This window comes from Phasianus colchicus, chromosome 12 (genome assembly GCF_987193195.1).
Source record: "Phasianus colchicus chromosome 12, bPhaCol1.hap1.1, whole genome shotgun sequence".
Classification (NCBI taxonomy): domain Eukaryota; kingdom Metazoa; phylum Chordata; class Aves; order Galliformes; family Phasianidae; genus Phasianus; species Phasianus colchicus.
In genome coordinates, this window is record NC_143447.1 from 7,047,679 (window position 1) to 7,066,472 (window position 18,794).

The 18,794-nt window shown below is 44.4% G+C and overlaps 2 protein-coding genes and 1 long non-coding RNA gene across 7 annotated transcripts in view; 2 read left to right on the forward strand and 1 right to left on the reverse strand.

The window, feature by feature from the left end:
* LOC116244643 (uncharacterized) overlaps window positions 1-11,601 on the forward strand; it is a 126,607-nt gene extending 115,006 nt beyond the window's left edge. For 2 of the 4 annotated variants that reach the window (XR_016470333.1, XR_016470336.1), the window contains one exon: window positions 10,760-11,601. This is a non-coding gene — a long non-coding RNA (uncharacterized LOC116244643). Of the gene's footprint in view, window positions 1-2,883; window positions 2,973-10,759 lie in introns of those variants that run through there. The other 2 variants (XR_016470335.1, XR_016470332.1) reach the window with 2 other exon arrangements.
* Window positions 726-14,769, reverse strand: FAM81A (family with sequence similarity 81 member A). 2 transcript variants are annotated; one of them, XM_031616477.2, is made up of 11 exons: window positions 14,520-14,769; window positions 13,001-13,382; window positions 11,615-11,682; window positions 10,530-10,623; window positions 10,134-10,407; window positions 9,291-9,409; window positions 3,857-3,986; window positions 3,149-3,255; window positions 1,928-2,063; window positions 1,387-1,582; window positions 726-979 (listed from the first exon to the last, which is right to left on the reverse strand). In XM_031616477.2, the coding sequence occupies exons 2-11, from the start codon at window positions 13,006-13,008 to the stop codon at window positions 840-842; spliced, it is 1,272 nt and encodes a 423-aa protein (XP_031472337.1). In that variant the 5' UTR covers window positions 13,009-13,382; window positions 14,520-14,769; the 3' UTR covers window positions 726-839. The 2 variants fall into 2 exon arrangements, with proteins under 2 accessions (XP_031472337.1, XP_031472338.1); XM_031616478.2 differs by lacking the exon at window positions 10,530-10,623 and having other exon boundaries at window positions 14,520-14,767.
* Window positions 13,530-18,794, forward strand: part of MYO1E (myosin IE) — an 87,324-nt gene continuing 82,059 nt past the window's right edge. Inside the window, exons 1-3 of the mRNA XM_090149278.1 lie at window positions 13,530-13,648; window positions 14,170-14,912; window positions 14,990-15,105. Coding sequence (XP_090005404.1) covers window positions 13,530-13,648; window positions 14,170-14,912; window positions 14,990-15,105 — 978 coding nt within the window. The remainder of the gene's footprint in view (window positions 13,649-14,169; window positions 14,913-14,989; window positions 15,106-18,794) is intronic.

The window sequence follows — 18,794 nt, forward strand, 5'->3', positions numbered from 1 at the left end:
AACCTTTCAAAGCTTTTATCAATAAAATAAACAAGTCACAAGAACACATGCCCAAGTAAAAAATACTGTTATATAAATGTTTTTGTCTTGTCTCAAGTCCACTTGGTTATTCATCTGAAAAGGTCACAATACTTAAGACCACAAGTTGTTTCTTACGTTGTTCATGAATCATTTTTAGTCTACAACTACATTATATAATGCTATTTAGTTTACACACACGTGCGCACGCAGGATATTTGCACAACTAAACAAAAGGTGTTTTGAAAATTGGTCTGTCCAGTGCCAGTTCTGCCTCACAAGGAGTCAGTGTCCTGTAATGATAGAGAAGGTCACTGCAAAAATGTCCATCAACTTCAAAGACAATAATGTATATCATGGTGGAGAACCTTGCCAAACTGATAGTACACAAGTGATATCAACTTGGTTTGGGTTTTTGTGTCTTTTTGTTTTTAAATAAATAGGAAAAAAAAAAGCAGGGGTGCAGATGCTTATATATATAAGCATATAATTGCCTGATCAAGCCTACACAACTGGGGAGCACAAAACGCTGTTAGCAAATTAGGTGCCAGCTTCACCAATGTATTACTCCAGTTTTACAGTTGGTAATCTCCTGAGAGCAGCTAGAGTAGTGCAGTGGCAAATGAGCACCTCAGCCCATAAAAGCTTCTTGTCAATTGGTCTATTAAAAGCTTGCATTTACCACTTAAAGTAAACATACAGACCTGTGCAACAGCAGCATGTCCTTCAGTACATGCATTTAATTTGGATTACAGACTGGAACAAGGCTATAGTCTGCCTATTCAGACAAGTAAGTGTTCATCTCAGTCAAAATCTTGCAGTCATGGTCCAGCCTCTCCCCACATTGGAACCTCCTGCTTCATTTGATGGATCTGCTTCTGTAGTTCATCTCTGTCAAGTTTCATTTTTGCTTCTAGAACTTGCCGTAGAGATCCAATGCTCTCATAGATAGCTGCAAACCCTAATTGCAGATGAGAGATAAATTAGTTTGTAATCTAAAGCAGTAATAACATGGTATAGTTGATAACAGAATATTCTTCCTACCACAGTATTCAGTTTTTCCACTAGGAAGATGGCAAATGTTCTGAAGAAAAATAGGACTTTCATTATGCTGGCATACTAATGGCAAAATGCCCCTGATCACAGCCAAACTGTGCCAATGTAGGTTTGGGGGAAGCAATTCTAAGCTGATAAGCTGATCACCTCTTGCTGCTGTGAGTTTCACACTTAGTGAAAATCCTCTTGAATGCCACAGATGCAGCCCAGTGTCTTTAAACTACTTTGGTACAAGCACAGACACTTTGTATGATATTAAAGGTCAACATTACCACAATTTAGAATGAAGATCTTGTTTAATTATGGCCCTACCAGCATTAACTTCAGCTTTCATTTCTTTTATATCTTCATTAATCTCGTTTTGAAGTTTGCCAATGCGAATATTTATCTTTTCTTCAGTCTGTTGTGTTTCATGTGCTTCCATGGTTATCTTCTGTATTTCTTCTATTTTGTTGATTTTCTCTGACATCTGGTTGAATTTCATCTCTATAGCTCTTTCACTCATTTCCTGGAGGCAGGGAAAATAATGATTTAGCATGCATATTAAATGAGTGGCCTTTCCCAGATATGCACCTTTTATTATGTAGAATTTAAAGGTGCAAGGATTTAAGATTGATTTCAGAAAGCATTTTAAAATGACTTGATAAAAGGCTAAAATAGTGATGTACTGAAAGTGGTCAGATTTATGTCAAGACCCTCAGTCCACGGTGAATGTTACACTAGACATCACTGAAAAGAGAGTTCTGCAAATGTTGGTGAGCTCTAAGAGTCTCACTCAAATAACATCCCTGTATCTCATCATGCTTTTGAACACTTCTGAGAAGTATCACTAGGACATTTGGATGAAACTTACTGTGTTCTCTTTAAAAGTCAATGAGAGTTGGTCAAGTTTTTGCACAAGCTCTTTTTCAATCCTCTCGTGTTCCTGTTCCAACCAACTGCGTGCAGACAAAATCTGGCTGCTGAGCTCTTCAATAGCATTTTTTAATCTGAGAGCATAATGCAATTTAGGAGATGGTAAGAGCAGAAGTTTCAGTCATTCAGCAGTGATTTTTTTTTTTTTTAATGATAAGAAAAGATTTAATGACTGCTATTGCATTCTCAACACCACGTTAAGGTAAATGTTCGAAGTTTAAAGCTACTAAATTGGATAAGGCAACATTGTTTTGAAAATTAAAGAAGGAAACCACAACAAAATAGCGGTTATTTATATGAAACATCACAACATTTTGAGGTACGTTAGATGCAGATTATTCATGGCATTGAAAATGGGATGCAATCATCTTCATATATCTCAAATCTGAACAAAGATCTGACCACCACTTATGTAACAGTGTCAGTTCATACAGCCCCACTTGCACTGCCTCATCTGCCTCACATTTACCATCCATTCAGGCACGCTTGTTTCCCACTGAACATTTGCAATCTGGATCTGCTCTCGCATCTGGTTTGCAAATAGCCATAGTGCAGTAGCTGATGGGATGTCATGGGGGTGGCAGTCAGCAGGCAGGGGGAAGGGCTGAATGAGGCACAAGGACGGGAGCTGGTATCTGAGTCAAACGTAGCCTAGATGGAGCCTGGCAGTAACACACTGACTTTTCTTTACTAATTTGAGTATTTGAGTTCTCTCTTTGGAGTCACTTAAAGCAGGAGCACTCGGTGAGCTCAGCACTGAGCTTCCTTGCTGCCAGAGCACAGCTTTGGATGGCGGTGTTCACTGCTTCACACGCTGTCAGAAAAGGTACTGGGATGCTTTTGCAAAAATACAGAGCTGGTTTTTAATACAATCCTGCCCGAATTCTTACCTAGGGACCCAACGGGGTTTTCAGAAGCGCCCAGCCACGTTAAGGATATAATTTCCACTGGAAAGGAGGGGGCACCGGGCAGATCAGCGTGCTTCTGTAAAGCGGGCTGAGCACACGCACGTGTGCAGACAGCGGACCCGTTCCTGAGCGGAAGGCCGCACCGACCGCACTCGGAAAAGCGAGGCCCGCGCTTCCATCCCCCCGGCCCCGCCGACCTCCTCCCCGCCTCCCGCAGCGCCCCGCGCCTCGGCCCCGCTCCGCTCGCTCACTTGGTGTCCAGCAGGTGGAGCTGCTGCGCGCTCTCCTTGTAGGCCAGCTTCAGCTTGGCTTCCTGCTGCGCCACCGCCTGCTCCACGCGGCTCAGCAGGTGCGAGACCTGGAACACAGGGCGCGTCAGCCGCCGCCTCAGCCAGCGCGACTCACGGGTAGGGGAGGATCGAAAGGCCCGTTTTGCTGGCGCTTCCGACGTGATTCAGCTGGGGCGGTTTGTGATGAAAAACGTGTTGTCCCGCAAGATAAAAATAGGAGCGCTGCGAGGACTGCTAACGAAATATTTCCCACCAAAGCAGCCGTGGCAGATTTACAAAGCACGCTGTTAGTTCTACAAGGCTCGTGGCAATACGTTGCTAGCACACTGCTTGCCAGTACACTGTACTGGGCCTTCCCACAGCATGCAAAAGGCAGCAGTGTAAGGACTTCTCCAGTCAGACCAACACATTAACATAGCTGTGTAGCAGTACTCAGTCTAAGCACTGTGTGCATATATAAAGCATAGAGTCACCAAGGTTGGAGAAGGCCTCCAATAACACCCAACCCAACCATCCACCTACCACCAGTATTTCCCACTAAGTCATGTCCCTTTTCATCTCATTGCCCCCCTCAGAACTCTCCCCCATCTTTGAATCTGTGACCTCGTAGGCAGGAAAGCAATTCACAGGAATGATATCTGTTTGAGTTAGACTATAGCCCTACTGTACCTGTATTTCTGTCTCTTTGATTTTCGATTCTAAGATCAACTTAGAGGTGTGCTGGTCTTTAGTTAGGCTCTGAAGTCTTTCGTATGTGATTTTGTGCTCTGCAGACAGTCTGGCTAGCCCGGCATCACACCTGTTCGAATAAATGAATACCAAAGCAACGGTTGAATAGAATGTAAGGCCCAGGCTTTTAAAATCATCCATTTTACATTAGGCGTTTCTATGAAAGTGCTGGCTGTCTAGCAAACACTGTCTTATGAGGCTGTAAAAATGCTGATGTATGTCGCCCTATCCAGCAAGCTGCTCCCAAATGGGAATAGATCCCAAATACTTCCTCACACTCCTGCTGTACTATGGTTCTTTTGGTACTGACATGTAAATTGTGTCATTGTCAGAGGTGGGGAAATTGCATTAGAACTTCAAAGAGGCAGGATTTCAATAGCTCATTACTTCTGTTATTCTCCAGCAGATACCTGCTGTGGTGTGCATGGTTTGCCCTACATAGAGGCCTAAATGATTATGAAGATCATTTTTCCATTATTGTAGCCGTTTTCCGCTAAGCCTTACATTCTGATTTTTGTTTGCCAAATAACAGTACACATTATAGAGAGCAAACAATGTGACGAAAAGTTATGGTTTAACTAGCACAGCCTGTTTTTAGGTAGGGCTGCCATTTAAAGCAATTTTGTCTACTAAAGACTACAAAATGCAGTACTGGCACATAATAATTACTGTTTCCTTTCTTCACGTTGGAACATTTCTCAGTGCTGTAACATTTTCACAACAAATGTGCTATGAAATATGTCCATTTCTCACTGCTTTTCAAAAATACTTTTGTCAGGGGGATTTCATCTACAGTAATACAATAAGGACATGAACTGTGATGTGAAATAGAAGTACTATAATTTCAGGAGTGAGACTCCTGCAGAGTATGAGTCGTGTATATTTATAACCACCAAAGTTACTAAAATTGATCTATGAAACTGGTGGAGAACAGACAGTGGTTACAATTTAAGGGGGGGGGGGGGAGGGGAAGGCAGTAAATGGGACAAACCATGGCAGGTTAAATCATTACACAAAACCATGACATGTTTTAACTTCTCTTAAGCTACGTTTCAGTTGGAAAGCTTTCACTTCAAAGTGTGTTTTCAACACCTCAGTTATAGTTGTGTTACTGTAACTATGATGGTACACCTTCAATATCAAGTTAACAAATAAAGCAAAATATCACAAATTATAAAACCTGTGGAAAGTAATTTATAGTTTGGCAGTTCAGCGTAGTAAGACCAATTAGTATCTGTAAGAGCAGATTAGGTGGTATATACAGTGGTAAATTCTAGGTCTTACAATCAGGCAGCTTCTTTAGAAAGGCAAGAAAAGCCAAATGTCTCCGCTTTGTTGCTGTCTGAAAAAGACAGAAGGATGAAATAATCTATCTATTCCCCAGAAGCCTGCGATCTCTGGGCAGGAACAGCAGAGCTATAGACTCTGCATAGCTGGCCCTGGCAGATCAGACCCACCCTCCCTGTGGGCAGAATGCAGCAGGTTTTTTGCTCACAAAGATCTTAAACGTGGTGCATTCCAGATGCGTCAGGCTCATTTTCTCATGTAGGAAAATCTGCCTACATGTAATAAGTCCAGGGTGTCTGAAATGAATCACATCTACAGTGTATGTAAAAATTGACTATATATGCAGAGTAGGCCCAGTGTGAACATGCATAACTGCCATCTCTCTGGTGTCTGGTATCAGGCAGCCTCAGGAAACACCAACTTCTGTACTGACCAGACTGCTGTATTCATACTTTCCAGACAAATGGTCTTAGTCCATAAGACATTATGTAAAGATTTGATAAGGCAGTGCTCACAGGTTTAATGATCTTTTATCACTAGAAACAGGCATGGCAAAGCTGTTTAATATAAAACTTGCAATGTCAAGGACAGAAGGCCAGAGTAATGGATTTATTGGCATATACACAATTTTCTGCTCAGTGCACCACTGCTTTTAATTAATAGAGGCAATTTCTGTCTTAATAGTAATTCTGATTCTTAGGAAAACGGACAGCATTATTCACACTGAAACCTATAATGATGCTGTACAAAATGATCAATAAATGATACTTAAAGAGAAGTGTTTCAGAGACATGAGCTGCAGTGTGGGTCTGGTCTTCTCCTGCTAGAGATATTAGTTGTTCTCTGATGCAGGTGAGCTCAGCTGTGGGGTCTGTCCCAGCCACACTCCTCCAGAGCTGTGGGCAGTGGAGTGTTGGAGCTGTGCCTCTGAACTGCACACGCATGTAGGAATCCCCGTTCTCATAGCTGAAAGCTGCAACTCTCAAGAATAGAGAATTGCTCACTGATATTGACATGTTACGGAACAGCTGGTGTTAGGAAATAAATAGTACTCTTTCGTACTGAAGTTGAATAGAATTTTAGTATACATGTAATCACTGGAATTGAAACTTAGCCAGAATCCTGAGACTGACACTAACATTCTTACAGGATCCGAAGGCTCAGATGTAGGTGATTTACCATCACTCAGCATATACAGACTGAGTCATGGCAATTGTCCGTGTGTATACTTCTATGCTTGTATACTTGGAGCTGTGGTGTGGGTTATCAGAGACTACTGGAGCGCTGGATTACCTCTCCAGTGAAGAAAAGCTGAGGGAGCTGGGCCTGTTCTGGAGAAGAAAAGGCTCTGGGGAGACCTCACTGCAGCCTTCCAGTACTTAAAGGGAACTTATAAGGAGGGGGACTGACTGTTTACACAGTCTGATAGTGATAGAACAGAGGGGGATCGTTTTAAACAAAAAGAGGGGAGTTTGAGATTAGATATTAGGAGTAAATTTTTCACTCAGAGACTGGTGGTGCACTGCATGCTACAGGCTGCCCAGAGGAGTGTGGGTGCCCCATCCCTGGAGGTGCCCAAGGCCAGGTCAGATGTGGCTCTGGGCAGCTATGCTGGTAGGTGGCAGCGAGCCCACAGCAGGGGTTTGGAACTGGATGGGCTTTAAGGTCCGTTCTAAACCACACTGTTCTATGATGCTAGCCTAGAGCAAGTGTGACTTACTTTGAGTTAAATTAGCCTACTTTCATTACAGCCTGAGTTGAATTTAGCACCGTGGCTATGGTCAAGAAGAGGAGTTAGCTGATGTGCAGTAAGTTGGAAACCCACAGTAACTGGATCACATATCTAAGGTTTCACTCTTCCAATTAATCTGAAAGCTAGCAAGACTAAATACTGAAGTAAAATTACATTAAGTGAGTTTGGCTTATTTTATATAACAGATTTGGGGTAGAGTAATCAGAAACTATCACAGGGAAATTTTATATTGCATATCTGTATAGCACAACAAACTCTAATCTTGATTATGATTTCCAGATATACCATAATCATTAATCACAGGAATACTAATGTATGAAGTAGAATCTGTTTGTAAATGAAGGCAAATAACCTTCTCTCAAAGACCACCGCTTTAAATTGATGTATGGTAAAGGGAAACTTATTTTCTTCTCCACATAAGGAAAATACAGAGCACAATACTGAATAGGAGCTAACAGTTAGAGACAGTAAACTAATTGTCTTATGGTAACGAATACAAATGAATCCACATTCATTGCCCAGTCTGATACAAGGGAAATTGATGTAATCTCTTAAAACAGTCAGATAAATTGTAACCCAGGCAGAATGACAGGGAGTTGCCCGAAGTAAATAAAGGAAGAAGTCTTAGCAAAGACTGTGCTAGTCGACTGCTGCTCTCAATACCAAGTGCTCAGCCATGCAGGGTAAAGCTCATGCTGGCACATGTTTATTTATGTGAATTCTCTTACTGAAACCAAGGACACTGTATTTTGCTTCATAAGCTAATTAGTAAGTGCACTGCTCCACATAAAGGCCTGTCTTGGCTCACTTAATATTAAAAAAAAAAAGGGGGGAGGGCAGGGGGGGAAAGGAGGATGTGTCATGCCCATCCTCACGTGTCACAAGGGTGTTCAGAGAGCTGGAGCACTCCTATGAAGAAAGGCTGAGAAAGGAAGTTGTTCAGCCTGGAGAAGAGAAAGCTTCAGGCAGACCTCATAGCAGCCTTCCGTACCTAAAGAAGCCTATGGGAGAGCTGGGGAGTATAGTGGTAGGATAAGGGATAATAGCTTTAAATTTAGAATAGAATAGATGTAAATGAAAAATACAGAAGAAATTCTTCCCACTGAGGGTGGTGAGGTGCTGGCACTGCTGCCCAGAGAAGCTGTGGGTGCCCCATTCCTGGAGGTGCTCAAGGCCAGGTTGGATGGGCCCTGGGCAGCTGTGCTGTTGGATGGCGTCCCTGCCCATGTCAGGGGTTGGAGCTAAGTGATATTTAAGGTCCTTTCCAGTCCAACCCATTCTATGATGATACTATGAAATTTCCCATTGAGTTGTGTATTTATATCAATTCTCATTTGACAAAAAATTCTTATCTAGTTCATTCCTGTTTAGTAAAGGATAACTTCAGTGAAGCATAACTTTAAAAAAAAAAAAAAAAGGCACATAATGACTGCGTTAAGCCTCTCCTGAGTATTCTTTATAAAACAGGCTCAGAAGTTACTGTGGAAACTTAAAAACAATTGAACAATTGGAGAGAAAACTTAAATTCAAGGAAAATCCCTCCCTGATTATTTGTGTAGGCTGCTATCGCTGAATCAGTTGAAGTACAGGAATAAAAGAGAAGTTATCTGTACATTATAGATAATAGGTCAAACTCAGGACAAGTATAATTCCAGTGAAGTTGTTAGCCAAGATATTCTAGGAGAGACTCGGTCCTTTTTCTATAGCTGTGCTAAACCATCTTTTATGTTACACTTTACAGACACTGAGGCAAATGTACTTTGTGCCATCACCAACACATTTACAATTCAGCCTGAAGTCTGTGTAATTGCACAGCTGCAAGCTGGAGTTTGAAGCAGCCCTCAAACCTCTATTATTTTATAGCTGTCTGTTCTTTACACATCAGGCCTATTTAGGTTTTAATATGGTTAACCAATAATTTCACACACATATTTCTACTTCTAAAATGCCTGCCAAAATGTGCAACTATTATGTTCTTTACAAGTGCAGATTGTTCCATGCCTCCTTTACAGTAATTTTGCTAATTAGTCTCAAAGACAAACTACAAAGACTGTCTAACCACAGTACTTGTAAAAATTGAACAAAATACAAATTTATATGGAATTTGAGGTCACTTGTTAAAAATTAATCTCAAGAATTATGGGACATATTGTTAAGTTTAATATGTAATCCTGAGATGCAGAGGATTACTGTTAATTTTCTTGAAAACACCGAGCAAAATTATCCTGGGAATTTTGCCAAAGTAGAATTCAGCCCATTAGCATTGACATTTGTAATTCAAGATTAAAGCAACATTAGTTAGTCCCAAAAATATACGTTTGTAATGACATTTACCTTGCCACTCTTCCACGGAGATCGCCTAAACCAGAAAGCTGCCGCATTTCCAGGCTCTTTAGGGTAGAATTTGTTCCATAGCTGAGATTGTCTCTGACACGTATCTGTTCTTGCAGCATCTACAAAGTATTCATATGCAAATACAAATTCAGTATGCTAAATTTAAGGTACCTTTTAAATGTCACTCATAATTTTTCAGTATTTCAGTAAAATCAGGTGTCATTTTATTATGACTTTAATGGAGGCTCGTACGTACTGATACAGGTACGTCCATGTTACTTAACATTTCTTATTCTGAAAGACCACACCATAACCTGCTAAATACAACTTTTCAGTGGAATGAAGATTTACATATTAACATTTACCCATCAGTTTTTCCCACCACACCCATGTTGCTCATCAAGCAGAGGCCGTGATTAGTCAGAAAAATGAACAGTTGGGTTGGGCTGCTTGGTGTTGTCAGTGAGTCAAAGTGAAAGAAAGTTTAATACAGACCTAAGGCATTTCCTAGTGTTTATACAGCAGTCTTTGGACTGGAGTTGAGCTGGGTATTTGTACCACGCTAATTCATTTTGCCAAGGTTTCCCAGTGTTGCTTTTCAAAGCAAGCTCATTAGTACCACAAAGATTTCTGTGTTTACATGCTAATATCCTGTATTATTTTCATAGCCACTGGAGGAATTGCATAATTTGCAAACCGTTTTTACAGTTATAAAAACAATTTATAAGCTTACGGGATCTTTAGACCTTGCCTGAACTTTCTCATCCTGTGGTAAACTGTTATTAAATCAGAAGGACTAAGTAGCTGAAGCAGTATTAGCCCAGTGAAGAATTCCTCACATACCTCAATGTCCCGGTTGAGCTGCCTCACGATGGCAGTTATGTTGCGGATGTGTTCTTCTAGGAGCTGCCTAGCTAACCGGTCGCCCCCCCCTTTGTTCTGCATTCTGTGCAGAGTGGAAACAATGTCCTCCTTGATGCGAAAAGCGTGCTCCACAAGTGCTGCCGTGGTTTTCTCATGGCTGAGGATTCTGTCCTCCAGCTGATCCACGAGGCTCGCAGATGCCAGCGGCACCGCTGTCAGCGCCTGGCTGTGCAGCGGGATGTTTCGAACCCGCCTGGTGGAGAAGAACGTTCAGATATGATTTGGGTCTGACACAAATCTCCATAGCATCTTTCTGCTGAGACAGTACGAGATTATCTTAGTGGCAGCACTGGGGAGAAACACCAAAGCACTTACAAAGGCCGGCTGCTATAGATGAATGGATGTTGTTTGCTGCTGCCTCTGTCCGTACAAAGGCAGGTCAGGCTCTTTTTCCTACAGTTTAAAGAAGCTTTACAGAGACATAGAATCTTAAGAAGAAGACATTAGCATTATAAAGAGTTACAGTTCTGAACTATAATTTGATTAAGAACCCAAACCCAAACCGTCTTACTGAGTTTCAGAAGTAATGCTTTTTGTCTCTACAGTTTTCATCTTTATTCAGGCTTAATCAAAGCAGAAACTGTGGAAGGGAGATACAGCAAACCAGAACAAGATTAAAAAGAAGTAGCTTGTGTCCATGCCTTTTTGCAGTCTATACAGCTGCCCTCAAATGAACAGGACAGGAGGATACACAGGTGAAGAAACTGAGGAGAGACCAAAACTATGACAAGCTTTGCAGACACAGAAGTCACATTCATTTTTATCCTTTAAAGCAAGCTCACATTTAGGTCTATGTTTTTCAAAAGAGCTCTGCTCTACATAGCTTCCATGAAATCAGTGGGAGCTCATGGATACTTGAAGTGGAAAAAAAAAAAAATAGACTGTGGATGCATGCAATCTTTCCCTGTTTTGTAAAGAGAAAAGAACATTTTCAGAAGCCTAAGTAGAAGATAAAAGTTCAACACCACTTTGAAAGAGATTTTTGTTCTCATAACTCTGTTATTCACTCTGTATAGTCCACACTGATTCTGCTAGTGAACCAGACTGACAATTTACTTTCACCGTAATAACACTGATAGAGATATAAGAGGACAGTCAGCTCTGCCTCTGAGCTTTCACATTTTCTCTATAGTTAGAAGACTTTGGTTTAAGCTTAGTATTTTTGGACTTCTATTCAGTTAGAGTTTAAAGAATGTCATTCAGGCCGGTTTAAGTAAAAGCTGAATAAGGAATTGTGATCTGGGTATGATTTGAAGGAGTCTACAGTATTTCAGCTTGTTTGCATGTGAAATTCCAAAGATCCAAGCTACAGCATTACCATAAATAAACAATTAAGAGAGGAAGAGAGGCACATAATACTCCACAATATGAAGATTTTATCTTTCACATTCCAGTTGTACCTTTCAGAATGGGCGAGAGTTGGGAAGATTGGGCTTCGTTGGGCCATTTTCTGGTCAATAATTTGTGTCTGTTGAAAAAGTACACATTGAATTATTTAATGGTTTATATTTGGCACTGAAATGACTTAATGCTCCTGCTGAAGCGAACCTCCAAGTAAAGTTTAAGATTACACTGACAGGTCTGATCTTGGAGTTTAAATATTGCTTATAGAATAAATGCATATAAAAATAGATACAAAGGAACAGAATAATGGAAACTAAAACCTACTAAAAAGCTTCTATAGTGAAAGTGATACTCTTGCAAAAGGCAAAAGGTTGACAGCTTTAAAACTGAAATGTGCTCAACCCACAGAACTGGTTTGGCAGGACAGAGACAAACTTCTTGTCCTACATCTGTCTGCTGGTCCCAGACACCATCAATCAGCAAATACAAAAGTGAGAAATGAGGGATTATAGTAAAGCTTAAGAATGCATTGGCTAGAGAATGACATGAAAATTCTTCATGACAGCAATTTACTGTGGGTAAGGTGTTTTTCAGGAAACCTCAGTAAAATGTTAGAGATCAGTGTAGATCAGGAAAACTAAACCTTTTATTCATTTATTTTTCAAATCGAAATGTCCACACTTTATATAGTAAATTCTTACGTAGTCAGACTATAAATTCTGTTTTAATTTTTAGATGTAGCCAGTCAGTCATTCAGACATTGCAGCAGAGCAGCTCTGTTAATAGCTTCAAAAAGATATTTCAGGTATCTCATTGTGAGACCAGGACTGGAGCTTTGCTCCACTGTCAGAAATTAAAATAATTTTTTAAAAAAGCTTATAAACAAAATCAAATCCAACTATTCCACCCCATACAGAGCAAATACATATTTTAAACTGTAAAGATGGCATGAGTGAGCATGGCTGTCCTATTGGAGGTCTGAGCCTAAATGCTTACTGAAAACTAAAGGCTTATCTGCAGAAAGAATTTTGCAGTTGCTAATGCAATATGTTGCACAAACAGAGAGGACAGAATGGGTTTACTGAAACAAAATCATACAGTTTTAATTGCAGAAAAGTAATAGAACTATTCTTCAAGATCTCAAAATGCCAAGCATGTTTGTGCTTCAGGAACTTTTAAAAGCACTGCCTAAAAAGAGAGCAAACATTGCACAGTATGCTTGTTCTATTTATAGCACAGTGCTTCAGAAACTACAAATTAGAAGAAAAAAAAAACAGTTTGAATAGAGGCTGAGTTGCTGAGCAGCAGTAACACAACTGTAATTCAGAAGGTCTGATTTCAGTTCCTTGCTCACTCTCTGATTCCTGATGCCTTTGGATCAGTTATTTCCATTCCCAGTGACTCAGTTTCCCTTTATGGAAAACAGAGATTATAGCACCTACCTCTTCATTTAGGTTCTTGCATGCCTGTAAGTAGAAAGCCCTGTACAAGAGCTGGGTATCATGGTGCTGGCTTCTGCATTCAGGATTGCACTGCACTGGCCCAGGCCTGCAGTCTGTTCCTGCACACCGTGCTCCCCAGGTGTTCAAGCAGTGCCTCAGTCCATGGGGAGCGCCTGGCTGTCCCACGAGGTCACACAGCAGCCTGAGGACCCAGGCTGCTAGCTCTGAGCTCTGAGCTCTGAGCTCCTCGTGCTCTGGCCCACGGCACAACTCAGTGATCTTGATGAAGTGCAGGAGTTGAACAGAACGCTATGAACGTGGGAATATCCCACTGATTTAGGTAGAGCTATGCATTTCACAGCAGCAAGGCACCGGACACTACCTAAAAAAAACCGAAGATGGGATGTTGGGGACGGTACATCTAGTGATGTCTTAGTGAAACACTCCTTATTAAAAAAAAACAGCAAAACAGGAGATCCACAACTGAAGCACTTTCATCTTAGGGCCTTTAGTACACATTTCATACCAAATGACAACCATTTTTGGAGCACTGGAAGCACAGGATTTCATGAAGATGTCACTTTTTTCTGCTAGACTGCCACTAGACAGCCAGCAGAACGTGGGTGTCTGCAGAAACAGTGTGCACAGGTGGGCTTCCCAGTGTTTTGTTAATTTGAGCACATCTCTCAGTACATGTGGAAATCTCAGAGCCAATTGGCAGCTTTCTTGATCTGACCCAACATCCTGAGGAGATGTACCAAGGTCTTGTTCAGCAGTTGTACAAAACTTTATTGGAGTTTGAAGGTATTGCAGTTAACAATTCCATGAAGCTGTCAGGACTGATGCCATATTTCTTCTCATTTAGCCTAATAAACAGCAAATCAAAGAAAAAATAAATGTTCCAAAGTTTAGAACTGGGGGAGTGTGATTTCACACGGCTCCCAATTAAATGGTGCTAAACTGGGATCAGCTTAGATACCGGCTGAAATACAGGCTTCAAGTGCGTGGTTGTCACTGTAAACGGTGCTGTCTCCTGCTTCATACTGCTGTGGCCATTTAAATCGCAATACATGAATACGGTTCTTTTGGAGCGATTAAACTGCCGGCTATTCCAAATGCATTTGTCACGTCGACACGAGAAAGGGCGACTTTCCCTGTGCCGCCGGTAGGGAAGCGAAGCGCAGGGGCAGCGCGGCTCGGCACCGGGCACACGGGAAACGCAGCCGAGCGGGGTGCGCGCCCGGCGGGGCTCCGAGCCCCGTTTGCACCCAAAGCAGAAGCCGCTCCGGGGGCGGCTCCGTTGGGGGCGGCCTCGCAGCGCGGAGCTCCGGCCGGGCCGTGCGGGGCGGGGCGGGGGAGGGGGCCGGGACCGGGACCGGCCCGCCCCGCTCCGCCCTCGGCTGGGCGCTGGGTGCCGGGCGGCGGCCCGAGGGGGCGGCCGGCCCCACCGTCGGGTTACGGGCGGCGCGGGGGCGGGCGGCTACGCCGAGGGGCTCGGGCCCGGCGGGGCGGCACTCACCGCTGCGGCGGGCGGGGGCTGTACGCCTCTCCTCCGCGCCCCGCGGCCGGGCAGGTCCCGCTCCTCGCCGTGCTCCGACCGCGACGCTCCGCGCCTGCCCCCAGCGCCTGTCCTACCCCGTCTGCCTGTCCGTCCGTCCGGTGCGGGGAGCGGCGCGGACCCGACGCAGGCCGGGCTGCGGGAGCTGCCGCCGTTGCCAGGACGCCGTCACCATGGGAACGGAGCGGCGGGGGGCGCGCCGCAGCCGTATTTATAGGCAGCGCCCGCCCCAGCCGCTCCCGCCCCGCCGCCGCGGCTCTCCCGCCCCTCCGGGGGCGCGCACAGCAGCGGGGTTCGCCCTGCCCACGGCGGCGCTCGGAGCGGGGGGTTCCTCCGGAGCAGTGACAGACCCCGGTAGAGCATAAAGCTGCGATGTGTCTCTAGACGCGTCCTGACGTTTAGCTGCAGTGAAACTTTGTGTCCCGCAACAGATGCTCTCTGCTGTACGAGCCAAGAGGTGCTGCTGGAAAGGCAGAGCACACGCAAGGTGTATCCGCACCTCAGCTCTACGTGCTGCTGTGGTGGACTTCAGCACAGCCACCTTTGGGTAAGCACGGGCTGTTTGGTGTGGGCTGAGCAATCCCTGTGCAGCAGCACAGCATCTGTGTTAAAAGGATGCTGCAAATGGGAGAAGCAGCGCAGGGAGAGCGTGCACCCATGTAAAGAGCAAGGCAGGGGCTGAACCTGCAGTTCTTAAAGTAAAGGGGTCAATATGTATTAGGGTTAGGGGCTAGAGACAAAAACACACCATGGGTGCTTTCAGAACAGCCTGTGACCAACATGGTGCCACCCAACCTCTGGAGGGCTCTTATCCAGCTCCTGTTCCACATAACTGCACCCTTGGGGCCACAGCCTGCTCCTGCTAAAAGCCACAGGGATAGCGGCTGCACAGCCTGCTGGCAGCACACAGGGGGATGTTCCCTTTACACCCAACCAGAACCCCTCCCGATTCCATTTATGTTGCTGCCCATCCACCATGCAGCAATGTGCAGAGCTCGGCTTTGCCACGTGATGGGTTTCCCCGTGAGTGGGGGCTGTTGTCAGTTCCCAACACGGGCCTTCTGCTGACCTCACTGGGTACACAGGTGCTGTCTCTAGCCTTGCAATGCCTTGCTAACTGCACACAGCTGTGTGATTGTCATGCACCTGGTTCAGGATTTTTCTTGTTAAAGAACTGCCTAGATATATTGTGTTCTCTTGTCTATGTATGTGACTGTAGGAGCTCAGCATAAAAGCAAAATATTACTCACAGTAGATCAGCTTAGGCTATTTTGTTTTAAAGACAGGATAGAGTTTGTGTCGTTCCTGCAGCATGGTGTTAGCATTGAGCCGCGTGCCTGTGCTCAGTGCCTCCCTGTGCAGGCTTTGTCCTGGCAGCAGCACACAGCAGTGCAGGCCCTGCAGCCAGGCTGCTGGGAACGGGGTGCTGGTGAGAGCATCCCTCTGACCTGTACAGAAACTGCTGTCAGTGTGTGTTGACAAAGACCATTATTTCTATACTATGACTTCCCTGATGCTTTTAACTAAAGCAGTGCTAAGCTCTTGTAGTTGAGGTAAGCTCTTGTAGTTGATGTAATTATGTCTTCGATGTAATTGATAATGAACAAATAGATTTGTTTTCTTGAAGGTTCCTATTAGCCCTGAGAATAACACCCATTCATACCACCTGGTTTGCAGCTGGAGAAATACTTACCTCCGTGAATTTGGAGTCTCTAAGTCTGAGGCTTCTCTTAATGAGCCCTAGAGCAAAAGAGCTACAAGATGCTCCTCAGAGAAACAGAGGTGAAGGAGGCTGCTGGCCTTGTTCCTGTGCTCCTCTGGTGAGGTGTCAGAGGGCACCCTGAACATGGCACCATTCACATTGAGCAGCGTGCTTCCTTAGTGTGAGGCCAGCAGAGCAAGGGGGGACACAATGTTGTTAGAGAAAGGAGAGTTTCACTGCTGCCATCCTGCATGGAAAGGCTGTCCTAATCACTGATGTGATACTGCAGCATTTAATGTCAGACCTTCTGGTTTTGTTTTGTATTTGCCATTTATTTCTCCCTGCATTTCACGAGAAGAGTTGAATCCTTATTTCATTTTCTGCGAGTAGCACTCTGCACCACAGAGCATAAATGAGGGCAGGATGCAGCCAGCTGCATTTTAGCAGAAAATGTGAAGACTGATGAAGTCTGTGTTTGTTCTTTGGAAAGCGGATCCAGCAGAAATATCTGTGATGAATTTGTTAAATGTCTTCAGACTAATGCCATTTGTTTTTCTATGACACAGATCCTTCATCTTTCTAAGAAATAGAAATGGTTTTCTAACTGCATGGATGATGTCTTGGTATGGCTTTAAGGTATTAATTAAATGATTAATGAAATTATTTTGATCAATGGAACACGAATACATGGTTTGGAAAACTTACTCTAATGTATTTAAAAAGCAATAACATCTTTATTTTTTTCCTCACTGACATCTGTGTTTGTCAATTAAAGGTCAGGGTAGTGCCTGTTGCATTACAATTTCAGATCTTTTCCAGATTGATCACTCACATTAGAACTGCTTCTTTCTGAAGCCAGAGAACACCTCTTTAGAAGGAAGAGCAGGGGCAGCTGCATTCCACTGTTCCCACAGGTGGTACCTTTGCCAACAGTTCGGTCTGTAGCCACTCAGCACGAGCCCAGCTCCCACCCGGAGCTGCTGAGTGCATGCAGGCAGCAGTGGGCTGTGGTGTGCAGGTTCTCCCCGTGCAGACTCCTCCTTAGCTCTGCTGGAGCCCCTTCAGATGCGAGTGGCTAGAAAGCTGCCTGATGGAAAGGGACCTTGGTGTAGTGATGGACAGTTGGCTGAATGTGAAGCAGCAGTGTGCCCAGGTGGCCAAGAAGGCCAGTGTCATCCTGGCTTGTGCCAGGATTGGTGTGGTGAGCAGGACTAGGGAAGTCATCCTGCCCCTGTACTCGGCACTGGTGAGGCCTCGCCTTGAGTAGTGTGTTCAGTTTTGAGCACCTCAGTGCAGAAAGGACATGGAGGTGCTGGAGCAGGTCCAAAGAAGGGCAACAAGGCTTGTGAAGGGCTTGGAGAATGTGCCCTGTGAGGAGAGGCTGAAGGAACTGGGCCTGTTTAGTCTGGGAAGAGGAGGCTGAGGGGAGACCTTATTGCTCTTTTCCAGTGTCTGAAAGATGATTGCAGAGAGAGCAGGGTTGGTCTCTTCTCACTGGTGGCAGGTGACAGGACGAGGGGAAATGGCCTCAAGTTGTGCCAAGGTAAGTTTAGGTTGGATATCAGGAAAAGCTTCTTTACAGAAGGGGTTGTTAAGCACTGCAATAGGCTCCCCAGGGAAGTGGCTGAGTCACCATCCCTGGATGTGTTTAAAAACCGTTTGGATGTGGTGCTCAGGGACGTGATTTAGGATTTAGCAGTGGTTGTTAGGACAGTATGGTTAGGTTGTGGTTGGACTCAATCTTTAAGGTCTTTTCCAACCTGAGCAATTCTATGATTCCCAGCTGAGTGCAGTGCAGGTTGGCTGGAGCAGCTCAGGCACACTGCCTGCTCTGCGCACTGCGGGCATCATAAGGGAAATGCCTCCCTGCTGCTGAACTGGGAAGTGAATAAGTGTCATTCACTCTGTACTGCCAGCCTGGGAATTCCGTGTTTATCGTTAAAACAAGCAGAAGTAAACCGCTACATTTAAAAGCATGAGAAGAGTTTATTGTGAAATAGACTGTGCTTGGTGCGCAAAGGGCAAAGGTTGGTGCAGAGCAGAGCGAGGACACCTTTGGCCCTAAAATTTTTGTTAGTAGTCTTCTGGGAGTGCTTTGGGAGCAGCTGGGCCCCAGCAGCACTGCTCTCAGCTGGCTGTCCTGTGCTGAGACACTTCTTGAGTGTCCTTCTGCAATGTAGTTTCTGTGCTTTTTTTTTTTCATAACTTGTTACAAAGATGCCCCTGTGTACCTACGCACAACTGCAAACTGGGCATTAAAAACACCTGCATCTGAAGCATACAGAAAAACCAGTAACGTCGATTAGGTTCCCTATTCTCCCCTATTCCTGCTCTCTGGGTACTTGCGGCTCTTCACTATTTTTCATCACGGCCCCACGTCCCGATGCAGCGCCAGGCACACCCGTTTTGTCCGAGCGCCGTGCGGCTTTTGCTCTCTGCTTACTGCCAGCGGTAGAGAATGATGCAAAAGTAAGAAGCCGTGCACCTGTTGGGAGCGCTTTGCCGAGCGCTCCGGTGGCGGGGCGGACGGACGA